Below are 22,639 nucleotides of genomic sequence, written 5' to 3'. Positions count from 1 at the left end.
CATCTTTCCTGTAATGTGACCAGAACTGCACGCAGTACTCCAGCTGTGGCCTAACCAGTGTTCTATGCAGTTCAAGCATAACCTCCCTGCTCTTGTATTCTATGCCTCGCGAAAGATGGTTTGTTTACACCCCTTCTGGGGGAGGTGCGAACTTTGTTGGTGTAAAGTCCTAGAAGTGGCAGCGGTATCTTCTGATTTCCCACCAGATCATCCTGTCTAGCTGCATGGGGACCACATAGGGAGACCCTAGAGTGTCAGCTGTGGCTCAGTGGGCAGCACACCCGCCTCAGAGTCAGAAGGTTGTGGGTTCAAGTCCCACTCCAGGGACCCGAACACATAAGCCAGGCTGACCATTCCATGTGCAGGACTGAGGGAGTGCCGCACTGTTGGAGGGGCGGTACTGAGGGAGCGTCGCATTGTCGGAGGGGCGGTACTGAGGGAGCGCCGCACTGTCGGAGGGGCAGTACTGAGGGAGCGCCGCACTGTCGGAGTGCTGCACTGTCGGAGGGGCGGTACTGAGGGAGCACCGCACTGTCGGAGGGGCGGTACTGAGGGAGCGCCGCACTGTCGGAGGGGCAGTACTGAGGGAGCGCCGCACTGTCGGAGGGGCCGTCTTTTGGATGAGACGTCAAACCGAGGCCCCGTCTGCCCTCTCAGGTGGACGTAAAAGATCCCGGGGCAGTATTTGGAAGAAGAGCAGGGGGAGTTCTCCCCGGTGTCCTGGGGCCAATATTGTATACATGAATCAACAATAAAAAAAACAGATGATCCGGGTCATTATCACAGCGCTGTGTGTGGGAGCTTGCTGTGCGCTAATTGAGCTGCCGCGTTTCCCACAATACAACAGTGACCACGCTCCGAAAAGTACTTCATTGTATGTGAAGCGCTTTGAGACGTCCGGTGGTCGTGAAAGGCGCTATATAAATGCAGACAGTTGGATAGAGAACGGGTATGGGGACCATTGTTGGATAGGGGCAGGTAGTTATAGCGACCTCTACCGCCTAGAAGGACAAGGGCAGCAGGCGCATGGGAACACCACCACCTCCACGTTCCCCTCCCAGTCACACACCATCCCGACTTGGAAATATATCGGCCGTTCCTTCATCGTCGCTGGGTCACAATCCTGGAACTCCCTCCCGAACAGCACTGTGGGAGCACCTTCACCACACGGACTGCAGCGGTTCAAGAAGGCGGCTCACCACCACCTTCTCACGGGGCAATTAGGGACGGGCAATAAATGCCAGCGACGCCCACATCCCGGGAATGAATAAGTTTTGAAGAAAGTTTTGAAGAGGTTACACGTAAGTGTTCTCTCGCCTCTCCTGGTTGTAATTGCATTTTGACTGAGGGTGAGCTGTGGCCTTTGCTCTGGGACATTTAATTCTAGCGGCACCTAGGCTCATCTGATACTCCCCCTGCCCCTGCCCCTGCCCCTGCCGTGCATGCGTGATGTAAGCCCATCCACCCCACCCTCCCAAAAGCTGATCGGAAGCTGTGCTTGAGCTTGGAGCCTTTGGACCAAGAATTTTATGTGTTTCTTTGAGATCCCCTCTCATTCCTTATGATGATAGATTGAGCAGACTGGGTCTTTACTCGTTGGAGTTCAGAAGGATGAGGGGGGATCTTATAGAAACATTTAAAATAATGAAAGGGATAGACAAGATAGAGGCAGAGAGGTTGTTTCCACTGGTCGGGGAGACTAGAACTAGGGGGCACAGCCTCAAAATACGGGGGAGTCAATTTAAAACCGAGTTGTGAAGGAATTTCTTCTCCCAGAGGGTTGTGAATTTGTGGAATTCTCTGCCCAAGGAAGCAGTTGAGGCTAGCTCATTGAATGTATTCAAGTCACAGATAGATAGATTTTTAACCAATAAGGGAATTAAGGGTTACGGGGAGCGGGCGGGTAAGTGGAGCTGAGTCCACGGCCAGATCAGCCATGGATCTTGTTGAATGGCGGAGCAGGCTCGAGGGGCTAGATGGCCTACTCCTGTTCCTAATTCTTATGTTCTTCTAAACTCCAGTGAATACAGGCCCAGTCGATCCAGTCTCTCCTCATATGTCAGTCCTGCCATCCCGGGAATCAGTCTGGTGAACCTTCGCTGCACTCCCTCAATAGCAAGAACGTCCTTCCTCAGATTAGGAGACCAAAACTGCACACAATACTCCAGGTGTGGCCTCACCAAGGCCCTGTACAACTGCAGTAAGACCTCCCTGCTCCTATACTCAAATCCTCAAATCGGGGTAGGCGTAGGGTGCAGAGCAACAGGTGGGACTTGGCACCCTCCCCTCCCCCCCCCCCCCTCCCTACCCCGGGGAGCAGAGGGGCGAGCCCCGGAGAGAGAGAGAGTGAAAACACCCGACGATTTGGACCTGACCTGAGACGATGGGGGTGTCGCTCGCTCGCAGGAGAGCGCGCATCTGCTCGTTTTTCGACTGCAGCCCGTACTGACGGGCACTGCTGCCCGACTTGTCCGTCAGGCCCACGTCCGCGCCCGCCGTCAGCAAAATCTCCGCCACCTCCGGGCAGTCGCTCTCACAAGCGAGTATCAGGGCGGATCTAGAGAGAGCGAGAGACAGAGTTTAATATTGCCCCGCTTTCGTCAGAATTAGGAGCAGGAGTCGGCCTTTCGGTCCCTCGAGCCTGCTCCGACTTTCGATGCGGTCACGGCTGATCTACGACCTCAACTCCCCCTGCCCGCCCGATCCCTCGATTCCCTTAATATCCAAAAAATCTATCGCTCTCGTACAAGAGCTCCACGTAGTGGACTACTATGGTAATGCAGTGGAGGGGCGGTACTGAGGGAGCGCCGCACTGCGCTGTCGGAGGGGCAGTATTGAGGGAGCGCCGTACTGTCGGACGGGCAGTACTGAGGGAGCGCCGCACTGTCGGAGGGACGGTACTGAGGGAGCGCCGCACTTTCGGAGAGGCAGTACTGAGAGAGTGCCGCACTGTCGGAGGGGCAGTACTGAGGGAGCGCCGCACTGTCGGAGGGGTGGTACTGAGGGAGCGCCGCACTGTCCGAGGGGCAGTACTGAGAGAGTGCCGCACTGTCGGAGGGGCAGTACTGAGGGAGCGCCGCACTGTCGGAGGGGTGGTACTGAGGGAGCGCCGCACTGTCCGAGGGGCAGTACTGAGGGAGTGCCGCACTGTCGGAGGGACGGTACTGAGGGAACGCCGCACTTTCGGAGAGGCAGTACTGAGACAGTGCCGCACTGTCGGAGGGGCAGTACTGAGGGAGCGCCGCACTGTCGGAGGGGTGGTACTGAGGGAGCGCCGCACTGTCTGAGGGGCAGTACCGAGGGAGTGCCGCACTGTCCGAGGGGCAGTATTGAGGGAGTGCCGCACTGTCGGAGGGGCAGTACTGAGGGAGCGCCGCACTGTCGGAGGGGCAGTATTGAGGGAGTGCCGCACTGTCGGAGGGGCGGTACTGAGGGAGTGCCGCACTGTCGGAGGGGCAGTATTGAGGGAGTGCCGCACTGTCGGAGGGGCAGTACTGCGGGAGCATCGCACTGTCGCTCAGTACTGCCCCTCCGACAGTGCTGGAAACACAATAGAAGTTGCCTCATACACTGAAGCTAACTTGTAACGTGTGTGTGTTTATGATGTTGTAAGCAGATATCACACCCTCTGCCTTGAATATACTCAACGACTGAGCCTCCACAGCCCTCTGGGGCAGAGAATTCCAAAGATTCACCACCCTCTGAGTGAAGAAATTCCTCCTCATCTCAGTCCTCAATGGCCGACCCCTTATCCTGAGACTGTGTGACCCCTGGTTCTAGACTCCCCAGCCCGGGGGAAACACACTCCCTGCATCTACCCTGTCAAGCCATGTAAGAATCTTGTATGTTTCTGATCTCAACAAGTTGCATTTATATAGCGCCTATAACGTAGTAAAACGTCCCAAGGTGCTTCACAGGAGCGATTAATGGACAGTTTTTTACACCGAGCCACACAGGCAGATATCAGGACAGACAAAGAGGGAGGTTTTAAGGAGCGTCTTGAAGGAGGGGAGAGAGGCGGATAGGTTTAGGGAGGGAATTCCAGAGCTTGGGGCCCAGGCAGCTGAAGGCACGGCCACCGATGGTGGAGCGATTATAATCATGGATGCTCAAGAGAGCAGAATTAGAGGAGCGAAGACATCTCAGAAAGTTGTGGGGCTGGAGGAGGTTAGAGAGCTAGGGAGGGGTGTAGGGGCTGGAGGGGGTTACAGAGATAGGGAGGGGTGTAGGGGCTGGAGGAGGTTACAGAGATAGGGAGGGGTATAGGGGCTGGAGGAGGTTACAGAGATAGGGAGGGGTGTAGGGGCTGGAGGGGGTTACAGAGATAGGGAGGGGTGTAGGGGCTGGAGGAGGTTACAGAGATAGGGAGGGGTGTAGCGGCTGGAGGGGGTTACAGAGATAGGGAGGGGTGGAGGGGCTGGAGGAGGTTACAGAGATAGGGAGGGGTGTATGGGCTGGAGGAGGTTACAGAGATAGGGAGGGGTGTAGGGGCTGGAGGAGGTTACAGAGATAGGGAGGGGTGTAGGGGCTGGAGGAGGTTACAGAGATAGGGAGGGGTGTAGGGGCTGGAGGGATTTGAAAACAAATATGAGAATTTTGAAATCGAGGCATTGCCGGACGGGGAAGTATTTGCTACCAAACTGTTTCGATGCTGTGTGTTTGCAGAGTCCCAACATTAATTCTTTTCCCCTCCCACCGTCCCGACACCAACCCCTCCAGTGATGTCACCCAGTGTAACCATCAAACACTCCCAGGGCAGGTACAGGGGGTTAGATACAGAGTAAAGCTCCCTCTACACTGTCCCATCAAACACTCCCAGGGCAGGTACAGGGGGTTAGATACAGAGTAAAGCTCCCTCTACACTGTCCCATCAAACACTCCCAGGACAGGTACAGCACGGGGTTAGATACAGAGTAAAGCTCCCTCTACACTGTCCCATCAAACACTCCCAGGGCAGGTACAGCACAGGGTTAGATACAGAGTAAAGCTCCCCCTACACTGTCCCATCAAACACTCCCAGGGCAGGTACAGCACGGGGTTAGATACAGAGTAAAGCTCCCTCTACACTGTCCGATCAAACACTCCCAGGGCAGGTACAGGGGGTTAGATACAGAGTAAAGCTCCCTCTACACTGTCCCATCAAACACTCCCAGGGCAGGTACAGGGGGTTAGATACAGAGTAAAGCTCCCTCTACACTGTCCCATCAAACACTCCCAGGGAAGGTACAGCACGGGGTTAGATACAGAGTAAAGCTCCCTCTACACTGTCCCATCAAACACTCCCAGGGCAGGTACAGCACGGGGTTAGATACAGTGTAAAGCTCCCTCTACACTGCCCAGGACAGGTACAGCACGGGGTTAGATACAGAGTAAAGCTCCCTCTACACTGTCCCATCAAACTCTCCCAGGACAGGTACAGCACGGGGTTAGATACAGAGTAAAGCTCCCTCTACACTGTCCCATCAAACACTCCCAGGACAGGTACAGGGGGTTAGATACAGAGTAAAGCTCCCTCTACACTGTCCCATCAAACACTCCCAGGGCAGGTACAGTACGGGTCACTGGATAATCACCAAACCCACGGGTGCAGAAGGTTCCTGTGGGAGCTTGCTGTGCACTAATTGTTTGCCGCGTTTCCCACATTACAACACTTCACTGGTACTTCATTGGCTGTGAAGTGTTTTGGGATGTCCTGAGCTGGTGAAAGGTGCTGTATAAACTTGAGTCTTTCTCTCCTTCCCGTGTCCCCGGGAGTTTGCGTACTTGTGTTTGGAGTCGGTGGTGTTAATGGCGGCTCCACGGGCGATGAGCAGTCGGCAGATTTCGGGGCGGCCGAGGCGGGCGGCCAACATCAGCGGCGTCCGACTCTCCTGCAACACAACAAGCAGTAGGTCAATCGCTGGGGCGGGGGGCAGGTCAGGGGGCACGAGGCTTGTAGAGGTGGTGACACCGCGGCCCTGTGTGTGTGAGAGAGAGAGAGAGAGAGAGAGTGTGTGAGAGAGAGAGAGTGAGACAGGGCATGAGTGTGAGAAAGAGAGGGCATGTGTGAGAGAGAGAGAGTGAGTGTGTGTTTGAGAGAGTGAGAGAGAGAGTGAGTGTGTGAAAGAGTGTGACAGAGAGAGGGCATGAGAGTGAGAGAGAGAGAGTGAGGGAGAGTGTGTGTGAGAGAGGGAGTATGTGAGAGAGAGAGAGAGAGAGAGAGAGTGTGTGTGAAAGAGTGTGAGAGAGAGAGAGAGGGCGTGTGTGAGAGTGAGAGAGAGAGAGTGTGTGTGTGTGAGAGAGTGTGTGTGTGTGCGAGAGAGAGTGAGAGAGAGAGAGATGGAGTGTGTGAGAGAGAGAGTGAGAGATGGAGTGTGTGAGAGAGAGAGAGAGATGGAGTGTGTGAGAGAGAGTGAGAGAGAGAGAGGGAGTGTGTGAGAGAGAGTGAGAGAGATAGGGCGTGTGTGAGAGAGAGCGAGAGAGGGAGTGTGTGAGAGAGAGCGAGAGAGAGAGGGAGTGTGTGAGAGTGTGAGAGAGAGAATGAGTGTGTGAGAGAGAGGGAGTGTGAGAGAGAGAGTGAGAGAGAGAGTGCGTGTGTGAGAGAGGTGTGAGAGAGAGAGTGTGAGAGAGAGAGAGGGTGAGGAGAGAGGGTGAGAGAGAGAGGAGAGAGAGAGAGTGTGTGAGAGAGAGAGAGAGAGAGAGAGTGAGTGTGTGAGAGAGTGTGTATTTGTGTGAGAGGGAGTGGGAGCTTGTGTGAGAGTTTGTGTCTGTGAGTGAGAGTGTGTGTGTGAGAGAGAGAGAGAGAACTCCCCCTGCTCTTCTTCCAATAGTGGCCATGGGATCTTTTACATCCACCCGAGAGGGCAGACGGGGCCTCGGTTTAACATCTCATGCGAAGTACTGCTCCTCTGACAGTGCAGCACACCCTCAGTACTGCCCCTTCGACAGTGCGGCACTCCCTCAGTACCGCCCCTCCGACAGTGCGGCACTCCCTCAGCACTGCCCCTCCGACAGTGCGGCACTCCCTCAGTACCGCCCCTCCGACAGTGCGGCGCTCCCTCAGTACCGCCCCTCCGACAGTGCGGGGCTCCCTCAGTACTGCCCCTCCGACAGTGCGGCACTCCCTCAGTACCGCCCCTCCGACAGTGTTGGAGAGACGGTGTGTCTCGAAGCCAGCCTTGGGCCTGAGAGGGCCTGTCCTGTGCGGCAAGGGGCCGTTGCCCGGGGAATGTTTGCGATCCGATGGTTATCTGGGATTTCTCGGCAGGGGATGCTGGTCGGTGGGACATTCCACGTCTGCGGTTTTGGGCAGCAGAGAGAGAATGTGAGAGTCTGATTGTGTTAGGGGCCGGGACATCGATGGCGGGTTTGGGTCTCTGTGGGACGGTGGGGGTGTTCACAGCGGGCCTGTGGGAGTAACTTACCCCACTACCCCTCCTCTCCTCGCCCCTCCCTCTCCCTCTCCATTTCCCTCCCTCTCTCCTCTCCCCCTCCCTCCTCCCCCCTTCCCACTGCCTCTATCCATCTTCCCTCCATCTCCCCCCTCTCCCTCTCTCCCTCCCCCTCTCTCGCTGTCTCTCTCCCTCTCTCCCCTCTCTCCCCTCTCCCCTTTCCATCTCTCCCTCTCTCGCTCCCCCTCTCCCCGACTCCCCCTCTCTTCCCCCTCCTCTCGCTCCCCTCCCTCTCCCTCTCCCTCTCCCTCTCCCTCTCCACCTCTCCACCTCTCCTCCTCTCCTCCTCTCCTCCTCTCCTCCTCTCCCCCTCTCCTCCTCTCCCCCTCTCTCCCTCTCCCCCTCTCCTCCTCTCCCTCTGTCTCCCCTCTCCTCCTCTCCCCTCTCCCCTCTCCCCCCTCTCTCTCCCTCCCCCTCGCCCCCACCCCTCCCTCCCCCCTCCCCCTCGAATAGGTAGTTCCCGCTCTGTGTATGAGTGTGGGCTGTGAGGAGAGGCAGTGTAGACAGTGCAGTGAGCGAGGGAGGTGTTTGATGTGAGAGGTCGAGGCGGATCGGGGAAGGCAGGAATGCAGCCTGTGTTCAAACCAGTCTATCGTAGATCTAGTCACGCCACAACTGTCCACACCCCAAACAACACATCTTCCACCGTGCCTTGAGTCGAACAACAACCCGTTGCCATGGGCAGCACCCAGAATTATGGGATGTGCATTGAGTATCTGTACTCACGTTATCCAAAGTGTCAGCCGAGGCCCCGTGGGCACAGAGCAGCTCCCCACTGGAGACACAGCCCGATATCGCTGGTGAGAGAGAGACAGACATGTCAGCAACTCAGTCACAGTGTTCGAGTCCCACTCCACAGACTCGAGCCCATCATCCAGGCCGACACTCGCAGGGCAGTACTGAGGGAGCACCGCACTGTCGGAGGGGCAGTACTGAGGGAGCGCTGCATTATCGGAGGGGCGGGTACTGAGGGAGCGCCGCACTGTCGGAGGGGGAGTACTGAGGGAGCGCCGCACTGTCGGAGGGGCAGTACTGAGGGAGCACCGCACTGTCGGAGGGGCAGTACTGAGGAGTGTCGCACTGTCGGAGGGGCAGTACTGAGGGAGCGCCGCACTGTCGGAGGGGCAGTACTGAGGGAGCGCCGCACTGTCGGAGGGGCAGTACTGAGGGAGCGCCGCACTGTCGGAGGGGCAGTACTGAGGGAGCACCGCACTGTCGGAGGGGCAGTACTGAGGAGTGTCGCACTGTCGGAGGGGCAGTACTGAGGGAGCGCCGTACTGTCGGAGGGGCAGTACTGAGGGAGCGCCGCACTGTCGGAGGGGCAGTACTGAGGGAGCGCCGCACTGTCGGAGGGGCAGTACTGAGGGAGCGCCGTACTGCGTTGTCGGAGGGGAGGTACTGAGGGAGCGCTGCACTGTCGGAGGGGCGGTACTGAGGGAGCGCCGCACTGCCCATCCCTAATTACCCCTTGAGAAGGTGGTGGTGAGCCGCCTTCTTGAACCGCTGCAGTCCGTGTGGTGAAGGTGCTCCCACAGTGCTGTTAGGGAGGGAGTTCCAGGATTGTGACCCAGCGACGATGAAGGAACGGCCGATATATTTCCAAGTCGGGATGGTGTGTGACTGGGAGGGGAATGTGGAGGTGGTGGTGTTCCCATGCGCCTGCTGCCCTTGTCCTTCTAGGGGGTAGAGGGCGCGGGTCTGGGAGGTGCTGCCGAAGAAGCCTTGGCGAGTTGCCGCGGTGCACCTTGTAGACGGTGCACACTGCAGCCAGGGGGCGCCGGTGGTGGAGGGAGTGAGTGTTGAAGGTGGTGGGTAGCGTGTCGATCGAGCGGGCTGCTTTGTCCTGGATGGTGTCGAGCTTCTCGAGTGTTGTTGGAGCTGCAACTCCTCCAGGCAAGTGGAGAGTGTTCCATCGCACTCCTGACTTGTGCCTTGTAGACTCCCAAAGCAAGCGCTCTACTCGGAACTCCTTCACGGCAAACGAGCCAAAGGTGGGCAGAGGAAACGTTACAAGGGACCACCCTCAAAGCCTCCCTGATAAAGTGCGACATCCCCACCGACACCTGGGAGTCCCTGGGCCCAAAGACCAGTCCGCACTAAGTGGAGGAAGTGCATCCGGGAGGGCACTGAGCACCTCGAGTCTCGTCGCCGAGAGCGTGCAGAAACCAAGCGCAGGCAGCGGAAGGAGCGTGCGGCAAACCAGTCCCACCCTCCCCTTCCCTCAACCACCGTCTGTCCCACCTGTGACAGGGACTGTGGCTCCCATATTGGACTGTTCAGTCACCTGAGAACTCACTTTGAGTGGAAGCAAGTCTTCCTCGATTTCAAGGGACTGCCCATGATGATGAGATGGTGGGAGATGCTGAAGAGATTAGAAACATAGAAACATAGAAAATAGGTGCAGGAGTAGGCCATTCGGCCCTTCGAGCCTGCACCGCCATTCAATATGATCATGGCTGATCATTCCCTTAGTACCCCTTCCTGCTTTCTCTCCATACCCCTTGATCCCTTTAGCCCTAAGAGTCACATCTAACTCCCTTTTGAATATATCTAACGAACTGGCCTCAACAACTTTCTGCGGTAGAGAATTCCACAGGTTCACAATTCTTTGAGTGAAGAAGTTTCTCCTCATCTCGGTCCCAAATGGCTTACCCCTTATCCTTAGACTGTGACTCCTGGTTCTGGACTTCCTCAACATCGGGAACATTCTTCCTGCATCTTGCCTGTCCAATCCTGTCAGAATTTTATATGTTTCTATGAGATCCCCTCTCATTCTTCTAAAATCTATTGAATATAAGCCTAGTCGATCCAGTCTTTCTTCATATGTCAGTCCTGCCATCCCGGGAATCAGTCTGGTGAACCTTCGCTGCACTCCCTCAATAGCAAGAATGTCCTTCCTCACTTTAGGAGACCAAAACTGAACACAATATTTCAGGTGAGGCATCATGAAGGCCCTGTACAACTGCAGTAAGACCTCCCTGCTCCTATACTCAAATCCTCTCGCTATGAAGGCCAACATACCATTTGCCTTCTTCACTGCCTGCTGTACCTGCATGCCAACTTTCAATGACTGATGAACCATGACACCCAGGTCTCGTTGCACCTCCTCTTTTCCTAATCTGTCACCATTCAGATAATATTCTGCCTTCATGTTTTTACCCCCAAAGCGCATAACCGCACATTTATCCACATTATACTGCATCTGCCATGCATTTGCCCACTCACCTAACCTGTCCAAGTCACCCTGCAGCCTCCTAGCATCCTCCTCACAGCTCACACCGCCACCCAGCTTAGTGTCATCTGAAAACTTGGAGCTGGATAAACACATGAGGGAGGAAGGAATAGGAGGATATGGGGATGGGATGAGATGGAGAGGGTGGGGAGGAGGCTGGAGTGGAGCATAAACCCCGGCACGGAGCGGCGGGGCGGAATGGATCATTTTGTTGCGGTACAATAGGCTCCAAGGACCCCGAGGGAGTGCAGAGTGTTCCAGTTATTGCTCACTCACCTGCACAGTGCAAAGCTGTTCGGCCTTGAAGGTCTGTCTCCTGCACTGCGGCATCGTACTGTGTATCGAAGAAAGAAAGGAATTGTTAGGCATGGCTTCCTCTCCGGGTGCATGAAACACAAAAGGTTAGTATGCAGGTACAGCAAGTGATCAGGAAGGCCAATGGAATCTTGGCCTTTATTGCAAAGGGGATGGAGTATAAAAGCAGGGAAGTCTTGCTACAGTTATACAGGGTATTGGTGAGGCCACACCTGGAGTACTGCGTGCAGTTTTGGTCTCCATATTTACGAAAGGATATACTTGCTTTGGGGGCAGTTCAGAGAAGGTTCACTCGGGTTGATTCCGGGGATGAGGGGGTTGACTTATGAGGAAAGGTTGAGGAGGTTGGGCCTCTACTCATTGGAATTCAGAAGAATGAGAGGTGATCTTATCGAAACGTATCAGATTATGAGGGGGCTCGACAAGGTGGATACAGAGAGGATGTTTCCACTGAGGGGGGAGACTAGAACTAGGGGGCATGGTCTTAGAATAAGGGGCCGCCCATTTAAAACTGAGATGAGGAGGAATTTCTTCTCTGAGAGGGTTGTAAATCTGTGGAATTGGCAGAGAGCTGTGGAAGCCGGGACATTGAATAAATTTAAGACACAGATAGACAGATTTTTGAGCGATAAGGGAGTGAAGGGTTATGGGGAGCGGACAGGGAAGTGGAGCTGAGTCCATGATCAGATCAGCCATGATCGTATTGAATGGCGGAGCAGGCTCGAGGGGCCGAATGGCCGACTCCTGCTCCTGCTTCTGATGTTCTTATGTCCAGATTGCCGAGAGACCCACGCTGTAAAAGCTGCTTGAATAGGGCTGTAACGGGGGGGCCTGCAAAGAAAGGTCAGTTCCAGGTTATTTAATTTATTTTTCTTTAATTTTAAAACGGGTGGTTAGGTATAAAAGAGTGTTGGGAATGGTTTGTACGGTTTTGTTTAATTGAAATTAAAAAAAAATACTCGCCCCTCGCTAGGCCCAACCGCAGCCTTGGACTAAATTTTAAATACTTGCCGTACATTTGGGTAATGACCGCCCATGTTACTAAGTTTCCACTTAACTGCTGAGAAAACTGCTGGCAATGAGTGTGCAGGGCCCACTTTCTCGCCGGGCGATTAGTTTTAATGATTTTAAACGTAAAAACGGAAATTCTCGCCAGCGTTACTGACCGATCATTAGCGGTGTTTCTCAGCGGTCAATCGGGCGTTTGAGGGGTTTTAGGGAAAGCCTCCGATGTCTCCGCAAGATCCTGCAAATCCCCCGGGAGGACAGACGCACCAACGTTAGCGTCCTCGACCAGGCCAACACCCCCAGCATCGAAGCACTGACCACACTCGACCAGCTCCGCTGGGCAGGGCCACATTGTCCGCACGCCCCCGACACGAGACTCCCAAAGCGAGCGCTCTACTCGGAACTCCTTCATGGAAAACGGGCCAAAGGTGGGCAGAGGAAACGTTACAAGGGACCACCCTCAAAGCCCACCCTGATAAAGTGCAACATCCCCACCGACACCTGGGAGTCCCTGGCCCAAAGACCAGTCCGCCCGAGGTGGAGGAGGTGGATCCGGGAGGGCGCTGAGCACCTCGAGTCTCGTCGCCGAGAGCGCAGGCAGCGGAAGGAGCGTGTGGCAAACTAGTCCCACCCTCCCCTTCCCTCTACCACTGTCTGTCCCACCTGTGACAGGGACTGTGGCTCTCGTATTGGGCTGTTCAGCCACCTAAGGACTCATTTAAGAGTGGAAGCAAGTCTTCCTCGATTCCGAGGGACTGCCTATGATGATGATGATGATGTACACAATTTTGAGAGGCCTGGACATAGAAACATAGAAAATAGGTGCAGGAGCAGGCCATTCGGCCCTTCGAGCCTGCACCACCATTCAATATGATCACGGCTGATCATGCAATTTCAGTACCCCATTCCTGCTTTCTCTCCATACCCATAGTGGATAGTAAGGGCCTATTTCCATTGGTGGTGGGGTCTATTACGAGGGGGGAATAGTTTTAAGGTGGTTGGTGGAAGGTTTAGAGGGGATTTGAGGGGGGGGGGCTTCTTTACGCAGAGGGTTGTGGGGATCTGGAACTCGCTGCCTGGAAGAATGGTGGATGCAGAAACCCTCATCACTTTTAAGAGATGGTTGGATGGGCACTTGAAGTGCAGTAACCTGCAGGGTTACGGACCTAGAGCTGGTCATTGGGATTAGACTGGATGACCTTTTGTTGGACGGAGCAGATATAACAGTAAGTACTGCAGGGAATTGAATACGGCCAGGGTGATCTCCTGGATTAGTGTCGATCGCCTGGATGGATCGGAGAGGAATTTTCCCAGATTTTTCCTCCCTAAATTGGCCGGGGTTTTTAATCTGGTTTTTGCCTCTCCCAGGGGATCACGTGGCTCCAGTTGGGGTGGAGTGTAGAATGTTTCAGTGTAAGGGGTGTCGCAGTTGTGTGGGGCGGACTGGTTGGGCTGGGTGCTCTTTGCCTTTCCGACATTGTTCACTGGTTTATATGTAACCTACAGGGCTACGGACCGAGAGCTGGAAAGTGGGATTAGGCTGGGTGGCTCTTTGTCGGCCGGCACGGGACACGATGGGCCGAAATGGCCTCCTTCTGCGCTGTAAATTTCTATGTTTCTCACCCACCCCTGGGAACGGAGTGGGGCGAGGGTGATGGGGGTCGGAGGTGAGGGGTTAAAATCACGAACGATTTGAAAGGCGCTCCCAATATCCGATGCACCGACTAGGCCTGTATTCCCTCGAGTATTAACGGGCGATCCAATCGAGGTGTTTAAGATGATTAAAGGGTTTGCTAGGGTGGATCGAGAGAGAACGATTTCCTCTGGTGGGGGGGGGATCCAGAACAAGGGGGCATCACCTTAGAATTAGATCCAGGCCGTTCAGTGGTGATGTCAGGAAGCACTTCTTCACACAAAAGGTTAGTGGGAATCTGGAACGTTAAAAAAAACATTCGTTCCTGGGATGTGGGCGTCGCTGGCAAGGCCGGCATTTATTGCCCGTCCCCAATCGCCCCTCGAGAAGGTGGTGGTGAGCCGCCTTCTTGAACCGCTGCAGTCCACGTGGTGAAGGTGCTCCCACAGTGCTGTTAGAGAGGGAGTTCCAGGATTGTGACCCAGCGACGATGAAGGAACGGCCGATATATTTCCAATTCGGTGTGTGACTGGGAGGGGAATGTGGAGATGGTGGTGCTCCCACGTGGGCCTGAAGTCACGTGTAGGCCCAGATTGTGTAAGGTGTGGGGCTAGAGTCACGTGTAGGCCCAGATTGTGTAAGGTGTGGGGCTGGAGTCACGTGTAGGCCCAGATGGGGTAAGGTTTGGGGCTGGAGTCACGTGTAGGCCCAGACAGGGTAAGGTATGGGCCTGGAGTCACGTGTAGGCCCAGATTGTCTAAGGTGTGGGGCTGGAGTCACGTGTAGGCCCAGATTGTGTAAGGTGTGGGGCTGGAGCCACGTGTAGGCCCAGACGGGGTAAGGTGTGGGTCTGGAGTCACGTGTAGGCCCAGATTGTGTAAGGTGTGGGGCTGGAGTCACGTGTAGGCCCACATTGTGTAATGTGTGGGGCTGGAGTCACGTGTAGGCCCAGATGGGGTAAGGTTTGGGGCTGGAGTCACGTGTAGGCCCAGACAGGGTAAGGTATGGGCCTGGAGTCACGTGTAGGCCCAGATTGTGTAAGGTGTGGGGCTGGAGTCACGTGTAGGCCCAGATTGTGTAAGGTGTGGGGCTGGAGCCACGTGTAGGCCCAGACGGGGTAAGGTGTGGGCCTGGAGTCACGTGTAGGCCCAGATTGTGTAAGGTGTGGGGCTGGAGTCACGTGTAGGCCCACATTGTGTAATGTGTGGGGCTGGAGTCACGTGTAGGCCCAGATGGGGTAAGGTTTGGGGCTGGAGTCACGTGTAGGCCCAGACAGGGTAAGGTATGGGCCTGGAGTCACGTGTAGGCCCAGATTGTGTAAGGTGTGGGGCTGGAGTCACGTGTAGGCCCAGATTGTGTAAGGTGTGGGGCTGGAGCCACGTGTAGGCCCAGACGGGGTAAGGTGTGGGCCTGGAGTCACGTGTAGGCCCAGATTGTGTAAGGTGTGGGGCTGGAGTCACGTGTAGGCCCACATTGTGTAAGGTGTGGGGCTGGAGTCACGTGTAGGCCCAGATTGTATAATGTGTGGGCCTGGAATCACGTGTAGGCCCAGATGGGGTAAGGTTTGGGGCTGGAGTCACGTGTAGGCCCAGATGGGGTAAGGTGTGGGGCTGGAGTCACAGGGTACACTGCACCACCACCATCGGCCAATGGCAAGAGGCGGGGGAAGGGGACAGGGGGGTTCCCCAGTGACAAGGGAACGCCACGGACGAAAATTACCTTTAAGAGCCTCCTCACGCAGTCCAGTTGGGAGTTCCTGACAGCCAGGTGGAGACCGGTGCAACCTGCGAAGGGAAGATGCCGTCAGAAAGGCCGTCGAGGGAGTCGGAAACAGCGGGCCCCGTGACCCACGGTGTGACCTAGACTTACGGGGCTTAACGGGAGATGTGTCTGCAATCGTTCCACCGATCTCCAGATACGGTACTGGGCAGAGAAAACCTGCTGATATCGCCACTTGTTAACTCTTAGCGTAAGGATCAGGAGCAGGAGTCGGCCATTCGGCCCCTCGAGCCTGCTCCGCCATTCAATGAGATCGTAGCTGATCTTCGACCTCAACTCCACTTTCTCGCCCGATCCCTCGATTCCTTTAATATCCAAAACTCTATTGCTCTCTGTCTTGAATATACTCAACCAATCAGCCTTTGTACATTGTGCCTCTCTTAATAAAGCCAGGGCTACCATTTGCTTTTTCAAAACACCTTTCTCAACCTGCCCTGCCACTTTGATGACCTGGAAGAGGGGACAGAGTGTAGTGTAACAAAATTTGCAGATGACACTAAGATTAGTGGGAAAGCGGGTTGTGTAGAGGACACAGAGAGGCTGCAAAGAGATTTGGATAGGTTAAGCGAATGGGCTAAGGTTTGGCAGATGGAATACAGTGTCGGAAAGTGTGAGGTCATCCACCTTGGGGGGAAAAAAAACAGTAAAAGGGAATATTATTTGAATGGGGAGAAATTACAACATGCTACGGTGCAGAGGGACCTGGGGGTCCTTGTGCATGATTCCCAAAAAGTTAGTTTGCAGGTGCAGCAGGTAATCAGGAAGGCGAATGGAATGTTGGCCTTCATTGCGAGAGGGATGGAGTACAAAAGCAGGGAGGTCCTGCTGCAACTGTACAGGGTATTGGTGAGGCCGCACCTGGAGTACTGTGTGCAGTTTTGGTCACCTTACTTAAGGAAGGATATACTGGCTTTGGAGTGGGTACAGAGACGATTCACTAGGCTGATTCCGGAGATGAGGGGGTTACCTTATGATGATAGATTGAGTAGACTGGGTCTTTACTCGTTGGAGTTCAGAAGGATGAGGGGTGATCTTATAGAAACATTTTAAATAATGAAAGGGATAGACAAGATAGAAGCAGAGAGGTTGTTTCCACTGGTCGGGGAGACTAGGGGGTACAGCCTCAAAATACGGGGGAGCCAATTTAAAACCGAGTTGAGAAGGAATTTCTTCTCCCAGAGGGTTGTGAATCTGTGGAATTCTCTGCCCAAGGAAGCAGTTGAGGCTAGCTCATTGAATGTATTCAAATCACAGATAGATAGATTTTTAACCAATAAGGGAATTAAGGGTTACGGGGAGCGGGCGGGTAAGTGGAGCTGAGTCCACGGCCAAATCAGCCATGATCTTGTTGAATGGCGGAGCAGGCTCGAGGGGCTAGATGGCCTACTCCTGTTCTTATGTTCTTATGTTCTTATGTTTCAATGATTTGTCCACATACACCCCCTCAAAGAGTCCCTGATAAAGTGCAACATCCCCACCGACACCTGGGAGTCCCTGGCCAAAGACCAGTCCGCCCTCAGTGGAGGAAGTGCATCCGGGAGGGCGCTGAGCACCTCGAGTCTCGTCGCCGAGAGTGTGCAGAAACCAAGCGCAGGCAGCGGAAGGAGCGTGTGGCAAACCAGTCCCACCCTCCCCTTCCCTCAACCACTGTCTGTCCCACCTGGGACAGGGACTGTGGCTCTTGTTTTGGGCTGTTCAGCCACCTAAGGACTCACTTTAAGAGTGAAAGCAAGTCTTCCTCGATTCAGAGGGACTGCCTATGATGATGATACCCCCCTCTCCTGGGTCTCTCTGTTCCTTCACCCCCTTTAAAATTGTACCCTTTAGTCTATATTGTCTCTCCTCATTCTTCCTATGAAATGAATCAATTCACACTGCTCTGCGACAAATTTCACTGCCTCGTGTCCGTCCATTCCAACAGCCTGTCTGTAACCTCCTGTCGTACCAACGCCAGTTAGCATTTATTACAGCGCCATTAATGTAGTGAAATGTTCCAAGGTGCTTCACAGGAGCGTCATCGAGCCACACCGGGAGATACTGGGATAGGTGACCAAAAGCTGGGTCAAAGAGGGAAGTTTTAAGGAGCGTCTTAAAGGAGGAGAGAGAGGGGGAGAGGTTTAGGGAGAGAGTTCTGGAGCTTGGGGCCCAGGCAGCTGAAGGCACGGCCACCGATGGTGGAGTGATTACAATCAGGGATGTTCAAGAGGGTAGAATCGGAGGAATGCAGAGATTTCAGGGGGTTGTAGGGCTGGAGGAGGTTAGAGAGATAGGGAGGGGTGTAGGGGTTGGAGGAGGTTACAGAGATAGGGAGGGGTGTAGGGGCTGGAGGAGGTTACAGAGATAGGGAGGGGTGTAGGGGCTGGAGGAGGTTAGAGATAGGGAGGGGTGTAGGGGTTGGAGGAGGTTACAGAGATAAGGAGGGGTGTAGGGGTTGGAGGAGGTTACAGAGATAGGGAGGGGTGTAGGGGCTGGAGGAGGTTACAGAGATAGGGAAGGGTGTAGGGGCTGGAGGAGGTTACAGAGATATGGAGGGGTGTAGGGGTTGGAGGAGGTTACAGAGATAGGGAGGGGTGTAGGGGCTGGAGGAGGTTACAGAGATAGGGAGGGGTGTAGGGGCTGGAGGAGGTTACAGAGATAGGGAGGGGTGTAGGGGCTGGAGGAGGTTACAGAGATAGGGAGGGGTGTAGGGGCTGGAGGAGGTTACAGAGATAGGGAGGGGTGTAGGGGCTGGAGGAGGTTACAGAGATAGGAAGGGGCGAGGCCATGGAGGGATTTGTAATCAAGAATGAGAATTTTGAAATTCACGTGTTGCTTAACCGGGAGCCAATGTAGGTCAGCGAGCACAGGGGGTGATGGGTGAGCGGGACTCGGTGCGAGTTAGGACACGGGAGCAGCGAGCACAGGGGGTGATGGGTGAGTGGGACTCGGTGCGAGTTAGGACACGGGGGCAGCGAGCACAGGGGTGGTGGGTGAGTGGGACTCGGTGCAAGTTAGGACACAGGGCCAGCGAGCACAGGGGGTGATGGGTGAGCGGGACTCGGTGCGAGTTAGGACATGGGGGCAGCGAGCACAGGGGATGATGGGTGAGTGGGACTCGGTGCAAGTTAGGACACGGGGCCAGCGAGCACAGGGGGTGATGGGTGAGCGGGACTCGGTGCGAGTTAGGACATGGGGGCAGCGAGCACAGGGGGTGATGGGTGAGCGGGACTTGGTGCGAGTTAGGACACGGGGCAGCAGGCACAGGGGGTGATGGGTGAGTGGGACTCGGTGCGAGTTAGGACAGGGGGGCAGTGAGCACAGGGGATGATGGGTGAGCGGGACTCGGTGCGAGTTAGGACAGGGGGGCAGCGAGCACAGGGGGTGATGGGTGAGTGGGACTCGGTGCGAGTTAGGACACGGGGACAGCGAATACAGGGGGTGATGGGTGAGCGGGGCTCGGTGCGAGTTAGGACACGGGGACAGCGAGCACAGGGGGTGATGGGTGAGCGGGACTCGGTGCGAGTTAGGACAGGGGGGCAGTGAGCACAGGGGATGATGGGTGAGCGGGACTCGGTGCGAGTTAGGACAGGGGGGCAGCGAGCACAGGGGGTGATGGGTGAGTGGGACTCGGTGCGAGTTAGGACACGGGGACAGCGAATACAGGGGGTGATGGGTGAGCGGGGCTCGGTGCGAGTTAGGACACGGGGACAGCGAGCACAGGGGGTGATGGGTGAGCGGGACTCGGTGCGAGTTAGGACACGGGGACAGCGAGCACAGGGGGCGATGGTTGAGCGGGACTCGGTGCGAGTTAGGACACTGGGGCAGCCGAGTTTTGGATCACCTCGAGTTTACGTCGGGTAGAATGTGGGAGGCCGGCCAGGAGTGCGTTGGAATAGTCAAGTCTGGAGGTAATGGAGGCAGAGATGAGGGTTTTTAGCCTCAGTTGGGCAGAGGCCCACGATTTCTCCAATTCACCTTCGAAATCTCGTGCGTTTACATCCATGCCGTGCGTCAGCATGAGGTCCAAGCAGTCGGCGGCGCCTCTGGAAGCGGCTCGGTGGAACCTGGAGAGAAATGACGGAGATGAAAGGTCTGCTAGACAAAGTGTTTGCCAGAGGGCATGGGTGGGAAACCAGGGCGTTGGTTGTCAGGAAAGGGAGAATTCGTCACCTGCTCCAACGCCTATACCCCTCCCGATCTCTGTAACCTCCTCCAACCCCACGAGATCTCCGCACTCCTCCAATTCTGCCGTCTTGAACATCCCCCGATTTCCATCGCTCCACCATCGGTGGCCGTGCCTTCAGCTGCCTGGGCCCCAAGCTCTGGAACTCCCTCCCTAAACCTCTCCGCCTCTCTCTCCTCCTTTTTAAGACGCTCCTTAACACCTCCCTCTTTGGCCCAGCTTTTGCTCACCTGTCCTGATATCTCCTCATGTGGCTCGCTGTCGAACGTCGCCTGATCATGGCTCCCGTGGACTGGCGTGGGGCGTTTTGCTACATTAAAGGCGCTATATAAACGCAGGTTGCTGTGGTTGACCTGTGCGAAATGAGTTGGCACCTTCTCTGCCCCGCTCCCAGTGACCTTAAGAACATAAGAAATAGGAGCAGGAGTCGGCCATTCGGCCCCTCGAGCCTGCTCCGCCATTTAATACGATCATGGCTCATCCGATCATGGACTCAGCTCCACTTCCCTGCCCGCCCCCTTATCGGTTAAGAAACTGTCTATCTCTGTCTTAAATTTATTCAATGTCCCAGCCTCCACAGCTCTCTGAGGCAGCGAATTCCACAGATTTACAACCCTCTGAGAAAAGAAATTTCTCCTCATCTCAGTTTTAAATGGGCGGCCCCTTATTCTGAGATGATGCCCCCTAGTTCTAGTCTCCAGCGTTTGGGGAGACCCTTGTCTGGAGACACCCACACCCCCCTTCCGTCCCCGCACACAGCGCCTGGGTGTGACCCAACCCCGTCACAACCCTCGACCCTTTGGTATAAAGCGTTCCCGCCGGCTCGAGACTCACGATGACGTCCCCTCGGGGTCCAGCTTGGTCGGGTTGACGGCGCCCTTGAGGAGGAGTGTCCGGATCATGCCCGTGTCCCCCTGGTCCACCGCGCTCAGCAGTTTCTTGTCGGTCTTGTTCCATTTCACCGCCTGTTGGAAGAAGAGGAGAAAGCGGGGGTTAGGGGTTAGGGTTAAGGGTTAGGGTTGGGGTTAGCGTTAGGGTTAGGGTTAGCGGTTAGGGTTAGGGTTAGCGGTTAGGTTTAGGGCTAGGAGTTAGGGTTAGGGGTTAGGGTTAGGGGTTAGGGTTCGGGGTTAGGGGTAGGCGTTAGGGTTAGAGGTTAGGGTTAGGGTTAGGGTTAGTGTTAGGGTTAGGGTTAGGGGTTAGGTTTAGGGCTAAGAGTTGGGATTGGGGTTAGGGGTTAGGGGTTAGGGTTAGGGGTTAGGGTTGGGGTTAGCTTTAGGGGTTAGGGTTAGCGGTTAGGTTTAGGGCTCGGTGTTGGGGTTAGGGTTCGGGGTTAGGGGTAGGGGTTAGGGTCAGAGGGTAGGGGTTACAGGTTCGGTTTAGGGTTAAGGTTAAGGTTAGGGGTTAGGGTTAGGGTTGGACTTAGGGTTCGGGATTAGGGTATGGTTCGGGTTGGGTTAGGGTTAGGGCTAGGAGTTAGGGTTAGGGGTTAGGTTTAGGGCTAGGAGTAAGGGTTAGGGTTAGGGGTTAGGGTTGGGGGTTAGGTTTAGGGCTAGGGGTTAGGGTTAGGGGTTAGGTTTAGGGCTAGGAGTAAGGGTTAGGGTTAGGGGTTAGGATTAGGGGTTACAGGTTAGGTTTCGGGTTTAGGTTAGGGGTTAGGGGTTAGGGTTTAGGGTTCGGGTTTAGGGTTAGGGGTTAGGGTTTGGGGTTAGGGGTTACAGGTTAGGTTTAGGTTTATGGTTAAGGTTAGAGGTTAGGTTTCGGGGTTACGGTTAGGTTAGGGTTAGACTTAGGGTTAGGGATTAGGGTAGAGTTAGGGTGAGGACCAATTCGGAAATCCTCGGTGCCAATTCTCTCTCAAACCTCTCGTAGAGACAGGCTGGCTCTGGGGAACATCAGTCGGCCATTCAGAACCACTCCAGCCCGTCCCGCCCTTCATAAGAGGTTCGTGTGCAAAATTAAAGCACATCGGACTGGGGTAATATATTGGCATGGATTGAAAATCGGTTAACTTACAGGAACCGGAGAGTAGAAATAAACGGGTATTTTTCAGAGTGGCAGGCGGTGACTAGTGGAGTACCACAGGGATCAGTGCTGGGGCCCCAGCTATTCACAATATATATCAATGATTTGGATGAGCGAACCAAACGTAATATTTCCAAGTTTGCTGACAAAACAAAACTAGGTGGGAGTGGGAGTTGTGAGGAGGATGCAAAGACACTGCAAGGTGATGTAGATAGGTTGGGTGAGTGGGCAAACACATGGATGGCAAATGTAGTTTAACGTGGATAAATGTGAAGTTATCCACTTTGGTAGGAAAAACATAAGCACAATTCAGAAAGATAGACAAGAAGGGAAAGAAGATGGGGTAGCTCTGTTAATAAAGGATGATATCAGGGCAGTTGTGAGAGATGATATTGGCTCTAATGAACAAAATGTTGAATCATTGTGGGTGGAAATTAGAGATAGTCTGGGGAAAAAAGTCACTGGTGGGCGTGGTTTATAGGCCCCCAAATAATAACTTCACAGTGGGGCGGACAATAATCAAGGGAATACTGGAGGCATGTGAAAAAGGAACGGCAGTAATCATGGGGCATTTTAACCTACATATCGATTGGTCAAATCAAATCGCACGGGGTAGCCTGGAGGAGGAATTCATAGAATGCATACGGGATTGTTTCTTAGAACAGTATGTTGCAGAACCTACAAGGGAGCAAGCTATCTTAGATCTGGTCCTGTGTAATGAGACAGGAATAATAAACGATCTCCTAGTAAAAGATCCTCTCGGAATGAGTGATCACAGTATGGTTGAATTTGTAATACAGATTGAGAGTGAGGAAGTAGTGTCTCAAACGAGCTTACTATGCTTAAACAAAGGGGACTACAGTGGGATGAGGGCAGAATTGGCTAAAGTAGACTGGGAACACAGACTAAACGGTGGCACAATTGAGGAACAGTGGAGGACTTTTCAGGAGCTCTTTCATAGTGCTCAACAAAAATATATTCCAGTGAAAAAGAAGGGCGGTAAGAGAAGGGATAACCAGCCGTGGATAACCAAGGAAATAAAGGAGAGTATCAAATTA

At 54.6% G+C, this 22,639-nt stretch overlaps 1 protein-coding gene across 1 annotated transcript in view; it reads right to left on the bottom strand.

The window, feature by feature from the left end:
• LOC139240101 (ankyrin repeat domain-containing protein 35-like) overlaps positions 1-22,639 on the bottom strand; it is a 70,424-nt gene that overhangs the window by 19,861 nt on the left and 27,924 nt on the right. The window contains exons 3-9 of the mRNA XM_070868477.1: positions 20,394-20,524; positions 19,229-19,440; positions 15,338-15,402; positions 10,939-10,996; positions 8,157-8,227; positions 5,764-5,870; positions 2,376-2,557 (exon numbers count right to left, since the gene is read on the bottom strand). Of these exons, the coding sequence (XP_070724578.1) occupies positions 2,376-2,557; positions 5,764-5,870; positions 8,157-8,227; positions 10,939-10,996; positions 15,338-15,402; positions 19,229-19,440; positions 20,394-20,524 (826 nt within the window). The remainder of the gene's footprint in view (positions 1-2,375; positions 2,558-5,763; positions 5,871-8,156; positions 8,228-10,938; positions 10,997-15,337; positions 15,403-19,228; positions 19,441-20,393; positions 20,525-22,639) is intronic.

The sequence above is a fragment of the Pristiophorus japonicus genome, chromosome 30 (assembly GCF_044704955.1).
Source record: "Pristiophorus japonicus isolate sPriJap1 chromosome 30, sPriJap1.hap1, whole genome shotgun sequence".
Lineage (NCBI taxonomy): Eukaryota > Metazoa > Chordata > Chondrichthyes > Pristiophoridae > Pristiophorus > Pristiophorus japonicus.
The sequence above is the reverse complement of the archived record's forward strand: the minus strand, read 5'-3'. Positions and strand labels throughout refer to the sequence as shown.